General features: G+C 42.5%; 1 protein-coding gene across 1 annotated transcript in view; it reads right to left on the reverse strand.

Moving 5' to 3' along the window:
* The window catches only part of LOC146816492 (uncharacterized), a 401,972-nt gene that overhangs the window by 315,750 nt on the left and 67,175 nt on the right, over window positions 1-19,047 (reverse strand). The window contains exons 7-10 of the mRNA XM_085609516.1: window positions 11,739-12,818; window positions 8,651-8,848; window positions 7,518-7,697; window positions 7,178-7,326 (exon numbers count right to left, since the gene is read on the reverse strand). Coding sequence (XP_085465642.1) covers window positions 7,178-7,326; window positions 7,518-7,697; window positions 8,651-8,848; window positions 11,739-12,818 — 1,607 coding nt within the window. The remainder of the gene's footprint in view (window positions 1-7,177; window positions 7,327-7,517; window positions 7,698-8,650; window positions 8,849-11,738; window positions 12,819-19,047) is intronic.

Consider the following 19,047-nt stretch of genomic DNA (forward strand, 5'->3'; position numbering starts at 1 on the left):
CAAATGAGTTTCTGTTTCGAGGTGATATGTAGTTAAAACCCACAATACAACAGGATTGACACCACCTCAGATTGACACACCAGCCCTTTGGGAAAAGTACAGAGATAAAGATAAGGGAAACGAAAGCCTGCATATTGCTTTCAATTTTTTAAACCAAGTTCCGTCCAGAAAGATCGGCATTGATCATCTGTATCTAATGCGCTGCAATCCAAGTGTTGTAGGTAAGTAACTATTTCAGTTTTGTAGCAGGTACTCTTGGAGATGCTGTGCAGAGACTGAAAAGCAGTACCCAAATCCCCAATGCAGTTTTTGCCAGCTTCAGTGGAAGACGTCTGTAATAGAATGTTACAGTACAGTTTGTTCAACTAACGCCCCTTAGCGTGAACATCCACACAATAGCATGAAGTAGAAGTGTGGATAAAAAGCTATGCTGCTGCTTTACAATTGTTTGCTAATTGAGTGTTTCCTTGAAAAGCGACAATAGGTCCTTTATTTAACCAATGAATATGCCGCAGCTGTGACACTAATGGTATGATTGGCTTTGTCACAACATACTTGGATGCTTCTAACAATGCATCTTGCTAATCCAAATATGGCTGTAGGACTGCCAAGATGCGGCTGTGCAAAAGCCACAAAAGTTATGTTTTCAAACAGATCGAGTTTCTGTCCACATAGTACGTGATGGAACTTCAAATACCTAATGCGTGCAGAGCCTTTTCTGCTAGAAATTGGAAATATAGAAAGTTTGTAGGTAAATTTATAGATTGGTTGACATAATATGGGGCCACAACGATTGCAATAATGTGAGCATGTGCCCAAGAATACAGTCTTTATTTGCCTACATAAAAAGCTGCTGAACTGGCGGAGCCTGAAGTTCCTTTACTCTTCCAAGGAAGGTAAAAGCGACAAGGAAGGTTACATTCACAGACCGAGAGGACACTACACTACTGATTTGGGTCAAACTGTGTTCCCTTGAGCCTGGCTAGGACAATGTTACGATCCCAAGAGACAGGAGGCACATTTGGAGGCAATAATCTTAAAACCATAGACCTTCCATAAACATTTTAAAGAGAGGAAATTAAAATATTATGCTCTCTAAACCAGACTTTTATAACTTTTAAATATAGCATACAAAATGCTGTATGGTGGCGTGCAAGGGTTGAATTTCGTGATTAGAACAGTACATCGTAAAAGGTTTGCATTTAGCTGCATTGTTTGCATCAGTAGTCGTTTTCTAGCTTCTTTTAGACTGTGCATGTATTCTTATGATAAGATCTCCAGTTCCAAATTTCAAGATTGAGCAATTAGAAATTTGTACCCAATAACCTCCCTAGGTGTGGACCGAGTATGTCAGAATGTGGAAAACCTTTCATGTGGGTAGATAGACAGCACTAGCAACAGAGTACCACGTCTGACTTGCCCATGTTGGTGCAATTCATATTAAAATGGTTTATGCTGGATGCATTTTCTGCACCATATTAAGAAAATTCTGGGAGTGGGGGGAAAGCATAAGGCAATATCCTTTACCAACTGATGCACAGTGCATTCCCTAGGCATTGCAGGTATGGATAACAGTCTTAACCTTCCTCTGAGAACTATGGTCTCCCTGCATCTCCACTCCTTTGACTGGCTCCCAGTTAAGAAGCAGACTCTTTTGAAGACTGTTGTACTGACCTTTAGAGCCTAACATTATGCAGGGCCTCGGTATCTTGAAACAAGAATACATTTTTACTCTCCCACTAGGGAAGTCCGCTCCTCCAATCTTGCCTGGTCAGTGGTGCCAAGAATCAATCGCTCCAGGAAAGTTGGCTGCTCTTTTTACTTTCTGGGGCCTTCTGTTTGGAATAACTTCTTGACCTTTGCCTTGTAGGCTCTTAACAGATGTTTAAGAAAAAGTTGAAAGCATGGCTTTTTGTTCAGGTCTAACTTTTTGCCCACGAGTTCAAGCGCCGGGACACTCTTCAGAGCATCTATTACGCTTTATAAATCACTGCTGCTCATCATCATCATAACTGGAGAAGCTTTGCTATTTTGTATTAGAATGCATCGCAAAAAATTCTGTCATTGAGGTCAATCAATGTTGGAAGTAGCTGATGAAGACTTAAGAGTTGATCTCCCACTTGAGAGTTTCTTAAAACATTCTGTTTAGAAGGTAGGCAAAGTTATTATCCACCCATGATAGGTGCCAACAAGTGCAAACTGCCCACTGCCAAATCTTTTGAGCCAACTTTGACACGTAGGAGGAGTGTCCTCCCCCCATTTCTGTGGGTGATCCATTGCTGGCAAGTTGTCTTTGAGAATGAAGACCAATTTGTCCTACATTCACATTAGAAATACTCAAAGGGTTAGCTGAACAGCCATTAGGTTCAAACTCATTGATGTGTATGGCCTGCTCCTGTTGGGTTCTGTAACGTAGCTCGCCAACCTGAGAGGGAGAATGGTCACCTGCAGATGGGGGATCTAGATATTATCTGGCCAATAATAGATTTTTCTTGTTCCACCCTTGTTCTAGCTTGTGCTCTATACTGGGCTCCACCAACAATAGATTGTTCCAAATCCCAGTCGCTTCTGATCATTATCTCGCTAACCTTTCCATAATGCATGACACATTCATGCCTGTCAGTTTTATTATTGTTTTCATGTCCAAGTACACGTCGTCTCATATACAGCTTCTGGAGTACTATCACTCTTTCTCTACTGAGGTAAGCTTTCATTGTGACTTAGCAGAGTGTTGCTCCCAAAAACCCTGGGCTTTGTTGCAAGGATAAACATGACTATTTAGTTTTGACTGTAAACCCTAGTTTGTGCAGAAGCTGAATGACTAAGGGATTCTGAGCAAGGCATTGCACGTCACTTGCTCCTTTCCTGACAATTGTCTAAATACATGAATTCGACTACATCTCAATTAAGTCATCACTACAGCTATGCATTTTATAAATACTCTTGGAGCTCGTTACTCCAAATGGAAGAATTTTGAATTGGTAATGCATCCCACTTAGCAAAAACCTTAGGTACTGGTGATGTGTCTGAAGGATGCGGTATTTGAAAAGGGAATGTGCGCCTTTTAAATATAGTATGGTCATGTAGTTTCCACATACCAACAAATGGATGACCTCTTGTAGAATAGCTATCCTAAAGTGTTCCAGAAGTACATAGCAATTCAGGGGTCTCAAACCCAACATTAGGTGAAGAGTTTTGGCATCTTTGGGGATTAGGTACAGAAAGTACACTCCTTGACCCGGTTGATGCAAGGCAGTCAGGCGATGAAAGATAGGGGAATTGCTGAGGTCATTACATGGTGGTAAAGATGCATCTTCCTTATGCACATTGTGCTCTGCCTTTTCCGTCATCGCAAAATGCCCCCCCTAAGATACTGTCTTTATACAGTTTGCTGCTGGGTTTCTGAGAAAGGATGTCTGTGGCTGTTATACATGTTAATATCTATCCCAGCTGGGTTTGTGATTTTCTGAAACCTGCTCTTTGATGATACGCCTAGAAACTCCAAGAGCCAGCTATCAGTGACCCTACTCGGACCTTTTCAATGGGTGTTAAATGTGTATGAGCTGAAAAAGAACCAAATCAGTCGACAGTTGAAACATGAAATTGTCATTTGTGTAAACTGTATTTACTTGCTAATGGCATAATTTGTATTTTATTAGCAAGTATGACTCCCTCTCCATAATCTGTCTCTAGAAATAGAGTATGGCGAGGAGTAGTCAGGCACTACCTGCATAAAGACAACGTCAAGTACGATACTGCAGTCAGTTCTAAATTATAAGCAAATAGTAATTAACATGCAGAGACTTAGGAGCAAACACATAATAGAGAAAAACAAAAACTACAAGTACCAAAAGGCCAGAGCGGCTGACTTAGACTTTTTAGCTGAGTCTAGGACTCACAGCTAGTTCCCCAATTCCTGAGAGACTCAGCAAATCCCTTAATACCCCATATGCCAAAAAAAAACACACTTTGTGTTTCATTTTAATAAATTAAGAATCAAGTAAATAAAAGGATAATGTTACTTACCCAGTAAGCATCTGTTCTTGGTATGTAGAGCTGTAGATTCACATGCTTTGCATACTCCTGCCATTTAGTGTTGGGTCCGGATGTTTGCAAATTGTTTTTCATCAAAGAAGTCTTCCCTAGTCATGAGGGAAGGTGACTCCTCCTTTCAGTAATAATGTGGATGGTCATCAACTCCACTGTTAGATTATTTTCCCGGAAGACTACAAAGCAGTATACTCCCAAAGCAGTGGCTAACCTGTAAAGGTTGCAGTTGTTTGGAATAGTGTTTTAAGTACTGTTTGGCCTACATTAGCCTGTTGACGTGCTAACACATCTACACAATAGTGTTTGGTAAACATGTGTGGTGTAGACCACGTCATCTGCCTTACATTTGTCAGCTAGAGGAATGTTACCTAAAAAGGCCACAGAAGCCCCTATCTTGCAAGTGGAATGCGCTCTAGGGGTATGGTTAAAGTTCTTTTAGCTTTAGCATAGCACATTTGAATGCATTTAACAATCCATCTTGGAATACCAGGTTAAGAGATCGGATTGCCTTTGTGAGGGGGAGCAAACGCAACAAACAGTTGTTTGGCGAAAGTCTTTTGCTTGATCTATGTAGTGCAGTAAAGCACTTAACGTCAAGGATGTGAAGAGCACGTTCTGCTACGGAATCAGATTGAGGAAAGAAAACTGGTAACTCAACTGATTGGTTTATATGAAAAGCAGAAACTACTTTGGGAAGGAATTTAGGGTTGGTACCGAGAACTATCCTCTCTTTGTATAGTTGAAAGAAGGGTTCTTCTAAGGTTAATGCCTGTATTTCACCATCTCTCCTCAGTGATGGGATGACAATGAGGAAAACAACCTTCCATGAGAGAAAATGCAAAGTGCACTTGTCCAATGGTTCAAAAAGGTGGCCCCATGAGCCTTGTGAGAACAATGTTGAGATTCCATACTGGGGCAGGAGGAATCCTTGGTGGTTTACTATTTTTAATCCTTCCATGAAAGCTTTGAATACTGGAACTCTGAATAGTGATAGATTTTGTCTATTTTGCAAGTACGCAGATACCGCTGTAAGGTGCAAACAAATAGATGTGTAAGGTAGTCCAGTTTCCTGTAAATGTAACAGATGTTTTCTCTATGACTTCCGGAGCCAGATCGCTAAATTCAGTTCTTTGGGATTTTGATATTGGACTTCTCCATGGTTCTGTGTGAGAAGACTGGAGGGGAGGTACAGCTTTTGATGTGGAAATATGGACAGCTCCAACAGCGTGGTGTACCATGTTGATGGGCCCATGTGGAAGCTACTATAATTAGTGTGAGGGATGTCTGCCTGAGTTTTGGAACCACACATGGAATGAGCAGGAGAGGCGGAAAAGCGTAGGCAAATATCCCTGACCAGTTTATCCATAGGGCACTGCCCTTTGGGAGCGGGTGTGGGAACCTGGAGCCGAAGCATGGGCATTTTGCGTTTTCAGCTGTGGCAAACCGGTTTAACTGTGGAAATCCCCATTGTTGAAAGTAGGGAAGGAGAACTTTGGGATGAAGTTCCCACTCGTGAATTTGCGGTCTCCTTCTGCTGATGAGGTCAACAATTTGAGTGTTTACTCCTGGGAGATGTTCTGCCAGAAGATAAATCTTGTAATGGATTGCCCAATTCCAAATGGCTTGAGGGAGTGTTGACAGTTGGAGAGAAAGTGTTCCACCCTGCTTCTGCACATAATACATCGCTGTCATGTGGTCTGTTTAGACTAGGACATTTTTGCCCGTGAGGTGAGTTTGAAAAGTTTTGAGTGCTAGAAAGCTGCCAAAAGCTCTAGATAGTGGATGTGGAGACTTTTGTGCTTGTTGCTCCACATACCTTGTATTGTATAACCTTTGAGTCGAGTCCCCCCCCAACCTGTTAGAGATGCGTCTGCTGTGAGCACAATCTGTGGAAATGGGTCGATGAAATGCCAGCCTTTAGCTACGTTTTGTGGGTTCCACCACTGCAGAAAGCAATGGGTACGGCAGTCTACCAACACTAAATCTATTCCTCGGGTGCGTGGGTTACCATGCTTTTTGGAGTCAATTACTACACCTGTATCTGTTTTTATGGTCAAGCATGCCTTTGCTTGTGTGAATGAACAAACAATCCTTTGTTTCCTTCAGTATTAGTTTGTTCCTTCTTATCTTTTAGAGCGTTGCCTCACGCCCCGAGTTGTAACCAGGAGTGTAGGACGCATCCCCGATTCTTTACGGGTAAGAAGGCAATCTAGTTTGCTCTATGACAAATGTTTATTTACGACACATTTGTATCATGTCATAGAATTCAGTTGACATCAACCAGCATATTTCATTTATTGTCTTTCCCATTATATTTATGTTTGTATCAACAGGTGATTAATTTACATTCCTACGGTGCCGCATATCTTCAGATAAGTAGGTACATTGGTAGGTTGTATTGCTCCTTTTTCAACTTGTTTATCACATATCGCAGTAGTGTTACTTTATGGTCCTGACGAAAGCCACTGTCATTTGTTTAGACACAGGTTGGCTGAAACATGTAGACCTATGAGGACGTGTTCCTATATCATTTGTGGACACGGTCTCATCCAAGATTCCTGCTTTTTTTAGTTTGACACCATCGGATACTGAATAAAAATTTTTTTCCAATGGTAATCAATTTTAAATCACTTTTTCTTGTTCACACACTGCATTTAGGTTCACTACACTTTTGGCAGTCTCTCACCTTGAGATATTTATCCTCCCTGTTACATCAATTAAAACATCCCTGAGCTCCTCCTTTTTATAGTAATTAAAGGAGTTGTAGCTCTATAACTGCACCAGGTGTGGTTATGGGAGGTCCCAGATGATATAGCATGCCACTTCGGTTGGTGATGGGACTCGGTCCCTGATAAAAGGACTCCTCTATGTTTGAATGTGCTGGTTTGCTGTTTCTGTTTCTCTGTTAGACTGGTGTAGACCTGTGGTTATAGACTGCCAAATGGGGAGAAATTGTTCAAGTCTTCCCCCCAACAGGTGTGGTGTAGTTGGGGGAAAGTGAGGGCAAGTCACTGCTGATTAGGGGAATGGGAGTTATGGGGTGTGTTGCCCTTACCTCTACTCTTGAAGTTGTTCCCTCTATAGCCTCCTCGAAAAAAGTCTCTGGAGGGAGAGGACTGGTTGTTACCTTTATATGTTGAGGTATTCTGGTCTGGGGATGGGGTTTGGACCCTCTGTAAAAGAAGCGATGAAAGGAGCCTCTGTTGGACGGAGACTGGAGGGCTCCCATAGATTTGACCACTTCATTGTTCTTTTTCATCTTTTCTAACACTCGATCTACATTTAGACAAAAAAAAGATGTTCTTTATCAAAAGGTGTATTAAAGATGGATTGTTGAACCTCTGGCTTAAATCCAGAAACCCTTAACCAAGCAAGTCTTCTGAGCAGAATGCTAGTATTAACCTCTCTAGCCGCGGTATCTGCTGCATTTAGAGCACATTTTATAGAGGAATTAGAAATGAGTTTACCTTCATTTACTAAGTCATGTGCCTTAGCTTTATGCTCATCTGGGAGATACTGAACCAATTGCTCCATTTCATCCCTGTGAGCCCTGTCGTACATGGCTAAGAGATCCAGCGTATTCGCAATGCGCCATGGATTAGCAGCTATGCGCTTGCCTGAAGTGTCAATTAACTTCGATTCCTTATCTGGTGGAGGAGCATCACCTGATGTCTGGGAATTTGCCCTTTTGCGAGCATTAGACACTACTAGGGAATCTAATGGCAACCTGGCCCTTGATAAATACTGGGTCTGTAGGAGAGGTTTTATATTTTTTATCAACCCTAGGAGTCAAGATGCATGCTCTCACTGGGTCCTTAAAAATCCCATCAGCATGTTTCATCATGCCTTTAAGCATGGGAAGTGTTTGTGATGACCTGTGTGTGGATCCTAAATTTGCGAACAAAAAAACTTCCTCTAGTGATTCTTTGTGTAGTGTCACCCCATGATAGTGTGCAGCCCTGGCAAGGAGTTCTTGGTGAGATGCATTGTAGTCTGGAGAAGATGGCTTGGCAAAGGTCTGGATCATTATCTGCTGGGGGATCAATTGTATAATCTGTCCATGGATCTATTGGGAGAAGTATTCCCCGGTCATCAGCATAGTCATGATGAGATTGTGGAGAATCCTGTGGTTTAATTTGCAAAGGATTCGCAGGTGGAGAAGGAAGCGGTGAAGGTGGTGGATGAAAAGGACTTGTAGCAACAGATTTCCTCTTTAAAGGGATATTGTTAGAAGAGTCCTCATCAGGAAGCTTGCGTTTGAGGCAGCTTGGTGTGGATATGGCCAGTCTCAGGGTTAATAGATGGACATTATTCCATTAACACCAGATCCAAGGCAAACTAAGCTAACTTCAGATCCGATGGGGGATCTTTCTGTTTCGGTGCTGAAGGTTTCGGTGGCGGCGTAAGCTGGCCTTTCGGCACGGAAGGTTTCGGCTCCGAAGATAACTTGGCTTTCAGCACGGTCGATTTCAGCTCCTAGCCAGACTGGTGTTTGGAACCGGAGGACTTCTGATGACTTAGTACCGAGCCGGAGGCCTTGACTGGCTGTTTCAGAGTCGGGCCCAGAGGAGAGGCGTCAGAAACGTCGTCTCGTGCCGACCTTGGCCAGGAGGCATAGGTGGTGCCAAAGCCTTGTATTTTTTCGGAACAGTTTGTGGGGGCAAGGGGTCTTCAGTACTCACGTCACCATGTCCCTGTGGCAGTTCTTCGGTGTTGAGGTTCATCTCGAGCTCCGATTCCAAGTCTTGTTTGGAGAAGGCTTCCTCCTCTTCTGCCTCGATGTCTTCTTGTCCAGAATCTTAACCGAAGTTGTCCAGCGTGTCTTTGATGCTTTGACACTGCATCTCTCGAAGTTGAGCCTGACTATCGCAAAGAGTTTTCTTTGATCGAAATGATCTGCAAGTGTCACAGTCTTCTTCTTTGTGCTCGGGAGACAAGCACGAGACGGTGCGCGGATACTTCGCATGGCACAATAGATAGAATTTAAATGGAGGCCGATCCATCGACGGAGAGCTGACCCGGCGTGGTTGGGCCCAAAGGCCGTCCACAAAGCTTTCCGATCGAAAAGTCGATATTGCCGAAACTATAGGATTGCGCGTCGAGGGGAACCCGAAGAACGGTTTCGAACCGTAGCGCAGCACTACATGCCCGAACCCGATGGCGGGAAAAAAAACATAACAATGGAGTCGATGACCATGCGCTCCATCACCGAAAGGAGGAGTCACCTTACCTCCTGACTAGGAAAGACTTCTTTGAAGAAAAACAACTTGCAAACATCCGGACCCAACACTAGATGGCAGGAGTATGCAAAGCATGTGTATCTACAGCACACATGCCTCAAACAAATATTTTACTCCTACTTTAAGAAAAAGTAGTTGAGGAGTCTTTGGGATTAGTAACTTTATTAAGTTACTCAATCAGTAGGCCTAGTGGCAATGTGTACATTTTTTAAGTTCCGACTTACCGTCAGAACACCACAAAAGCATTTGCCAACTTCATGAGCTTGGTTAAAGTGCTGCAAACCTTTGTTTAAGCTTTCACCAACGGTTTGCTTTCCTAGTTGGAAGGGCTGAAGATAGATGCAAAAGTACATTTGTTTTCTCACAGCTAACACAAACAGAATTAGGAAGTCAGGTTCAGAAACAGGGGGGTCATGCTTGAGGGGCTTATACTTTTTTTAGTGAGCAAAAATATTGCAGCTTTGACAAGACAGTCATGCTTGAGGGGCTTATACTTTTAGTGAGCAAAAATATTGCAGCTTTGACAAGACAGTCAAACAAATTGTACTGCCTGGTTCAATGAGTAATCAATACAGTCCTAGAAGCAGCTTGGAAAGTGTGCGATAGTACGAGGTTTTAACATTTTCCAAGAGCCTCATCTGTATAGTGGCCATGCGCATACCAAGCTTCAATGTTCCTATAGTCAGAAAATAGTGGAACGTTGTGACATCTATGGGTTAAACCATCATAGGCGGTATACAACCATATATGCTCCCGCTGGACTCTGGGTATGTGTGGCTGGCATTGTTGTAGACTGCTTGATCATCTTGGTATGGGAGACATGGTCTAGAAGTAACGGGTTGACGGGGTAAAACTCCTTAAAGGAGGGGAAAACTAAAAAAAAAAGAAAAAAAAAAAAAGAATCTTGCATCTTGGAAAACAGGAACCCCATCTTTCAATATATGTAATTGTAGGGGAGACTTCTAGCCTGTTTAACTACGGTTACGGCAGCTGTATCCCCTTGCTCAGAAACATTCCCACTGTAAATATTTGCATAGCAATAACAATTACATCAGATCATACTTTTGCAAGACCTTACGGTCCAGATTCAGGTTTTAGGATGGGTGCACAAGTACTCCAGGTGCCCTGCAAGATCCAGGTGGCTAAATTGTGCCATACAATATTTTTGTATGTGTGTAACTGAGCACAAGACACATGCTCAAATGTTCTACTCTGGACTCAAAATTCCTGCTTAGGCACAGCGGCAAAAAACAAGGTTAAAGAACAACTCCGGTCCTCACTCACAATATTAATTACCCAAAAATGCCAAATGGCAGACACAGGCTCCCACCCATGGCACTCCCTCAGAGTAGTGTTACCCATTTGCAAAGCACTGCAGTACCTTGTCAAGGGTAGGAAAAGCTGTATAAACGTAATTAGAATACCATAAAGTCCACTTAGTCTGATTAAGGCCACTTGAGGGGAGCTTCCTATTCTAAAGTGTACATGAACATCTGCAAAGATCCCATGATGAAGAAAGAAAAATTGCCTCCTTGTAATCCTAGTTCTCCATTATTGGAATCCTTGCTGAATTAATGAACAACCCTCCCTCTTCCTGAAATTCAGAGGGAACAAAGAACCATGTACCAGAACAAGTGCTAATATACTAGTACAAGTGGTACAAAAGCATCTAGCTTTCAACTAGCCTCTAGCCTTAAAGGCATAGTATATATATATTTTTACTTAAGCCGGTAGGATGTAACCCCCATCTGCTGGTCTGTCATTTTTCCTATTTTATTTCAAATGGAAGCGCTGAACTGCATAGGAGTTCAATAACGTCTATTAATAAATGTATGAATTTGCAATTAAATAGATAAATAACATCTAATAAAATGTGAATATTTTACTCATGATGAAGAATTATTACTTAAAACACTTTGGGTCCGATAAGTTGTTTGTAATATTCCGGCTCATGCTTCTGTTTATGCACGGGTCAGAATTACAACTTTGAAGATATTTAACGCATCAGACAATAAATTGGACGTGTTAAACATCTCAACTCTGTTAAATTGTGGTAGGTCAAACCTGCCAAAACGTAACAGGGAAAAACACACGGTATTTACTCTATCATGCAGATTTTGGTGTATTAAACACCAAAATTTACATTTTATTCCCCATGAACTCGTAAAAGGTCTCATTTATCACACCAGATAAATAACGTGCCACGTGGTATCATTATTAATCGGGGTGATAAATGATGTCTTCACTTGTAATCAGGCCCACTGTCTCCTAAAAGCTCATTAGCAGACATTCAGTCAAAGACTGAGTAAAGAAGCTGGCTACATTTTGGCAGTAATTCATCAACTGGGACCCCACTGTGGGAAAGGTGGTCATACTGTACCAAACTCATTAGGCAGTTTATTTATTTGAACTATTTGGAATCAACTACAACAAACTAATTGGTTTTTTATTGTGCATGTATTTGCTTATGATTATTAAGCTTTAATTCGTTTTTAAAACCCTTTCCACATTCAATACACTTGTATTTCATTCGGGCATGAAATTGCTTGTGCAGTCTTAGGGATGATGCCTGACTAAAGTTCTTCCCACATTCACTACATGGGTATGGTTTCTCTCCTGTATGTATTCGCTTGTGCGCAACTAGGGATGCAGAGTGTCTAAAACATTTCCCACAGTCACTACATGTGTATGGCTTCACTCCTGTATGTACACGGTGGTGTATGACAAGAGTTTCTGACTGAGTAAACCTCCTTCCACATTCACTACATGAATAAGGTTTTTCACCAGTATGTAATCGTTTGTGAACTGTGAGATTTTCAAAGCGACTGAAACCTTTCCCACACTCACTACAAGCAAAGGGCTTCTCTCCTGTATGTTTTCGCTGATGTGCCACTAATGTAGCAGAGTGGCTAAAACTATTCCCACAGACGTGACAATGATATGGTCTCTCACCTGTATGAATTCGCTGGTGTACACTAAGGCACTCTGCCCTACTAAATGTCTTCCCACACACATTACACATGTAGGGTTTTTCACCTGTATGGATTCTTTCATGATTATTTAGTGTCGCTTTCTGGCGGAAGCTTTTACCACATACACTACATTTATAAGGCTTGAGTCCTGTGTGAATACTCTGGTGAGCTACCAAATGAGAAGACTGTCGAAAACACTTGAAACACTCATTACATGTGTATGGTCTTTCACCTGTGTGGGTCTTCTTATGATGCGTAAGCGCTTGCTGAGTGTGAAATCTCTTATTACACTCTTTACAGGGGTGCTTCTTCTCTCGTTTGTTGAATTCCTCGACTTGAACAAACTTTGTTGATTTGCTGCTACTTCTTTCACACTTGTTGCCAAGAACTAGTCTGTCTTCAGGGTTTTTTCTTGGCTTCTTAGGTGGCGGTTTCTGTGCCTTTTGATTTTCTTTCTTCTGCCAATAACGCCCAATATTACATTTATTTTGCCGAGTCTTCTGTAGATCCACTTCTTCCTTATTTATTTTCCTAGGTTTTCTTTTTGGAAGGTTCACTGTTTAAGGGGAAAAAAAGACAACAAATAAGTATAAAATAGTCTGCAGTACCACAAATATTCAACACATACATCGGAGAGGGTATAAAAGTGGGCTGGCAAAGACCCGAAGCATGCATAAAATAAAGTTGTATTAAGTCAGTCCCCACTAATATCACTATATTTAGGGAATGTGAGGCAAATTTAATTTAACAATGGAGATATTCATTGAAGTCAAACACTTTGAAATAGAAAGAGCTTATAAAATAGATTCTTTTTTTTTTACTCAAACAGCAATTTTACTTCAAGGGAGAGGAACAGACAATTTAGAAACGATTATATCCTAAATTTAACTCAGTAAGTAGCAATAACAACTTCAAAGATAATCAAACAGATCACTATAGATGACATCACAAAGATCTTCAGGCCTCTGTGTTAGAAGAAAACCTTATCTACACCCTTGCCTCATTTGCTAAATCAACTACAGTTTAAATTATTTTTATTACCCATCCTTCTGTTCATTTTATTCCTTGGGCACTCATCCCTTTTCCTGTTTATTCAATATTTTACCCTTTATGTTATCCATTTAGTCCATGTACACCAGTTATAGCCTTCTCTCCTGCAACCTGCTTACCCGTGCCCTTCACATCTTCTAATTGCACATGAGAGTAATTCAGCACTTGCAGTGTCCTTCTGGTGTCTGCAGCCCCACACATGTGCATTCCACATCATGTCTCGTTCACAAGGTAAGGGACCCGGGCAGGGGCCCTTGAAGGGTAGAGAGGTCCTAACAAAGGAGGTTGGAGGGGATACGTTCTCCCTATTCAATGTGTCTGCGGACAATTGGGTATCCCTTCTGCAACTAGACTGATTCCTCTAAGAGGGAAGAAAGAAAGAGAAAAAAAAACAAACAAAAAAAGACACCACGGATTTTTTTCATCAATCTTTTGCCGACCCATTAATGTGGGTGGGAAGGGGAAAAGACCCTTTTCTTAATATAGCCCTCACCCTAATAGTGACATGCTTCATCATCGGGCTCTCCCCAACTCCTAAAGGTCGGGGTGGGCTCAACCATATTTCAGGAAGCACTTACAAAGACTTGGTGTATGGGGCGTAACTTTAGAGATAAAATTCCTCCCCCACTCCTAAAGTATCCTTTATTATTAAAGTGTGAGGGAAAGTTTAAAAACATAATAGTAGGGTTTAGAGGATCCTTGGAGCCTTTCCGGAGCCTCTTGGCATTTCACCAAACTTATGTGTATCCTGGTTATGTGCACACGATGATGCATCTTATAGTCTGCCTATATCCTTTATATTCATGACCCAGACCCATCAGTAGTCCCCTTCTCATGGCAATTTAAAAATATCTGTTTTGCAGACTACAAAAAAAGTTAGACATTATTCCATCCCAGGAAATGCAGATTCAAATGCTAATTCAAACAAGCAACAGCAACGCCAATGTGAATGCATGCCATTAATGCCATCATGTGAAATCAGGAGACGGAAAATTACTTCAGCCACGTTACCAGCAACGACAATGCAACCATCTGCAAAATGGTGTTGCTCCACTGATTGGTAACATGACGGGACAGACACATAGTACAATGGGTGACAAATTACTGGTCCTCAAAGTCAGTAGGCAGGAAGACACTTGGTGGTGTGGGTTGCTACTGCATGGTTCTTGACGACAGATGTTTGGTCAATTGTCAACCAATTCACAGAACCTGGGGAGCCCACAAGACTACCAGTTGCCACTGGGATTTAAGGGTAGGTTTCAACCACTTTTCTAGTACTTCCAACTGTAATATCTCCTTTACTGTGAAGGGAAGAGAGCTGGTCAAAATGATTTCAGAACTAGGAAACAACCCCAAGATAGAGGGAATGTGAAACTTTCTGGTGTACTTTTCAGGACTGGAAAAAGGATGATAAAAGCTCAGGGATGGCAAGAACAGGATAATGCAGGCTCACCACATCTGCAGCCCTAGAATCTCATCAGCTGTGCCCAACCCCTCTTGGGAAAAACAAATCTTGATTCAGTTAGACTGGACCACCATCCTTTGCAAAAACAGTAAGCTACACAATCCTGTTCCCGATCAGGCATCACTCTATACTGGGACACAAGGGTTTCTCCTAGAAGGTGAATACAACTTAGTTTCTGAAGGAGGCCAGCATTTATGGGGATGAGGCATTAGCGGGAATATATGTAACAACCTTTTTAAATAGGAATTCTTCTCAATCTGTGCCGGACTAAGGCTTTCTTCCTGGGTGTTCCAGTGGAGGGGACAAGGCTCCCACCAAACAGTCAAGGGGTATTTATTTCAACACCACCAAGACTAAACCATCCAGCAGTGCCATCCCAAAGTTAGGCAATTCATTATGAAGAATGATGCCTAGCCACTAAACACACAAAATGTCTTATTTATCTCTATCTCTAGTTCTTCAGTGCTAGTATCTTTCATAGAGTCACAAGCTTGAATCATTACCATTGTCATGATGGGAATCCCAGGTAATCTTACATAGCAGTCAACAGTGTCAAAATGGCCACAGTCCTTAACAGTTTGTTTAGTAGCACGTCCACTTCATTTGAAGCAACCTGAACTTCAACTAATGAGGCGGAAGTGCCAGCTTCCTACACCCCTTGGCCACCATTGCTCAGATTTCAAAGTACAAGTGTGAGAAGAGAGGCAATGAATGAGTCTCTGACAAGGAAGGAGGGAGGGTCTTGTGAGTATAGGAAAGATACCAACGCTGGAGAACTGGAGTTACAGGTAAGTAAATAATTTCCTTTCCAGCATTGGATCATTCATATATTCTCATGCTTGAATCAGAATAGTAAGCAATACATAACTATTATAAGAAATATAATAAAGTGGGCTCACATTTACTGAAACAGGTTTCAGAGGACTACCTGTCTCACTGCTGTGTTAGCTTCTATGTTTACAATGAGGCAGCAGTGCCTCATTGTGAACATGTGCCTGCTCCTCCAGGTAGCTGAATACGCTGATGTACCCTTGCAAGACATTTGCTGGAGTGCAGCACTCGTAGTCATGCTCCTAACAGAATGCACTCTCACTCGTCCCTGGAGCAGATGCTTGCCATTACCGTCAAAGAAGGTGATGCAGGCTGTGAGCAAAGGTGTAATCCTCTGTGTGGACAGGGGACAACCTGATTGTTAGTTCAAAAGATACAAACAGTTGGTTTGTTGAAAGTATGTTTGTCAATGTAGAACTTAAGGCATCTACATACATCTAAAGAATGTTATGATCATTCTGCTGTCATAGGTAGGTTTGGGAAGAGGGAATCGCAGAATGATTGGTTCATTCAAGTGAAAGTCAGTAGGTGGTCTTGGTATGAATTTTGGGTTAGTTCTCAGGATGACTTTGTCCCTTGTGAATCTGAGAAAGGGTTTGACAGTGAAAGTTTTACCCTACTCTCCTTGCTGATGTCAGCGCTAGGAGAAGCTCTGCTTCCACAAGACAAACTTTAAGTGCTTTGTGTATTGGTACAAAGGGAGTTTGCATTAACTGACTGAGAACAGTACTTAGCTCCCAAGAAACTGGAGGGCGACGACTAGGTTAAATGTACGCAAGAGTCTTTTCATAAATTGTTTTAAGTTTGCCAACAGAAACAGAGTGGATGATGCGAGCTGTTCTTTTAAATTTGGATATTGCTGCTCGGTGGACTGACGCATATTTCAGACTACTTTCAGCTAAATCCAACAAATATGGAAGTACTGGATGAGGATGTACATGAAGTTGATGAACATATTTATTCTTGCACAGAACCAGAAACGCTTCCACTTGGTATTGTATGTTTTTGTAGTTGCCGGATCTTGTGCCAAGATGTCTCTACAGTCTTGCTGTTGGTCCGCGTGGCCAAACTCTAAGTTGTCAAGTACCATGCGGTCAGGTTAAACAAAGTGGTGCTTGGAGTGTGATTTGAGAGAGATCGCTGAACGCGCCAACAGTTGCAGGAGTTTGCTGTACTAATACGGGAGTGGACACGCCAGAGCAATGAGGATCAACAAGCAATGATCTGCTTTTGCTTTCCTCAAAACCCTACGGATCAGTGGAAACGATGGAAAGGCGCCAGTAGAGATATATGACCATCTGATAGAAAGGACACTGCCCATGGTCGTTGGATGCCAAAACCGGCTTCAGAAGCACTGGCATTTCTTTTTGCTTGGTGTAGTGAAGAGATCGATCCTTGGCTGACCCCACGTTTGCAAGATGTACTTGACTTAGTCCCGGTATAGTTCCCACTTGTGGCAATCTGATAGTTGTTGACGAAGAGCAGCCACCTGGTTGTTCTGCCATCCTGTAGGATGAAATGTTGATTTTGTGAGAAATAGCCCAGTCCCATGGTAGTTGAGCCTCTTACTAGAGAGGAGGGGACCGCTTACCCACTTGCTTTGCTATACGGTCCTTCCTAACAGTTTTTTATGCCCTACTGTTTTAGTATTTTAACTGCACACTGTTCCTTGTTTGTTTAAATAACTTCTTGCGCACTGTTAGCCTCCTTTATTTTTCGGCCTTTCTGCCCGCGATACGATCTGCACTGATTGGGCAAGACCACCCAATCAGATGCGAGGCAGGGAGGAGCCAGTTGTGTCCCCTGGCCCGTTTAAGGTCGCAGCGCGCACGCACAGCGGGCACGCCTAAGGAAAGCCCACCTGCGCCCGTCCGACGACGCTAGGCATGCTGCTCGTTTGGAGACTAATAGATTGGTATATTCTTCTTTAGAACTCCAACTAAGAACTACCTGGAAACCTTGCATTAATCAAGCTCGGGCCCTGTTGACAGTCTCTTTTTCTGCGAACACTGCCGTTACACTATCAGAGGTGAAGGCCACGCTATTAAGCCCCCCTCTCAGACTCTTAAATCCTTAGTATTAACGGCCACTCTCTAGTCAAACACTATGCTGACATTTTGGACTTGCTCCAAGCAGAAGAACCGGACCTGTTTCTCACAGAGACTCAGCTCACCTCCACCAGTGTGGCTGAACCTCAGCCTGCACTTGCACAGGGGTACCTAATAAAAACACGGAATAGGGAAGATGGCAGGGGAGGAGGGATAGCAATCATTCATAATATCATCTACACCTGCAGTCCAACAAAAGTTAATTGAAGACGGCGAAAGTGGTCTATTTAAAGTCTCTGTAAATCATAACTTTTCCTTGACGGGACTACATATCTATCGCACCCCCGACCTTCCAGAATGTTTAGGGAATATCTTATTAATGTGATTTATATCTTGACCGCTAAATCTGCCAATTTTAATATCAATTGGGATCTAAACCTCCATCTTGAGGACTACCATAACAGCAAGATGGCTGATTTCTTTAGCAGATCTTGCTGCAGCTGCATGCCAACTACTGCAGTCCGTCTGCGGCTCTTCTCATTTGGCAGGTCATCTTCTTGACCCAGTATTTTCCAATATTCCTACCCTCAGAGTCCTACCCTCCCTTCCCATGGCTTGACTGATCACTTTCCCGTCTCCTTTGTACTCCCCTATGAGAATCAACCACCACATACCTACCCTGAGCCGCTGCTAAAACACCCTTGGCATAAGCTTAACACTAACTTGCTCATGGACACTTTAAGTTCCCAAATGCCCCAACTGCCTGAGGATGTTGAGGCAGCTGATAGATGTGTCCATGAATGGCTTCTGCAGGCTCTTGACAAACACATCCCTGCCAAACTTGCATCACGGCGCAGAACCTATACCAATCCTTGGTTTAACAAGAGCCTGACCCTGATGAAAAAAAGATTGTATGGTCCGTGAACGGGCCTGGAGATGTAAATACGACCCTGCCCTAAAAACCAAATATCGTTCTGCTGTCAAGACCTATCACAAATCGTGCCAGAAAGCACATGCAGATTATATTGCTGAAACTATAAAGAGTAGCAACAACCTGGCTAAAAGCATCTTCACTTTGCTTAGTGACAAAGAATCCACCCTCAGCCAGGGCCTCGACCACTCTCTCCAACTCTCAATGCGAGGTTTTAGCTACTTTCTTTGTTAATAGCTTTATTGGCTGTGACTGACCAACTGCAGGGCACTTTGGATGAGGGCCTGACCTCCGCTCCGATTCGACTTGATCTTAGTGCTGCTTTTGATACGGTATTGCACAAAATTTTGATGCGGCGCCTTCAAGAGATCGGCCTAGAAGGTTCGGTTCTCAACTGGTTTGCGTCGTTCTTAGCCGACAGATCCCTTCAAGTCATCTTCTCTCCCTATGGCTCCCAGAA

Source organism: Triturus cristatus, chromosome 6 (assembly GCF_964204655.1).
Source record: "Triturus cristatus chromosome 6, aTriCri1.1, whole genome shotgun sequence".
NCBI classification, from domain to species: domain Eukaryota; kingdom Metazoa; phylum Chordata; class Amphibia; order Caudata; family Salamandridae; genus Triturus; species Triturus cristatus.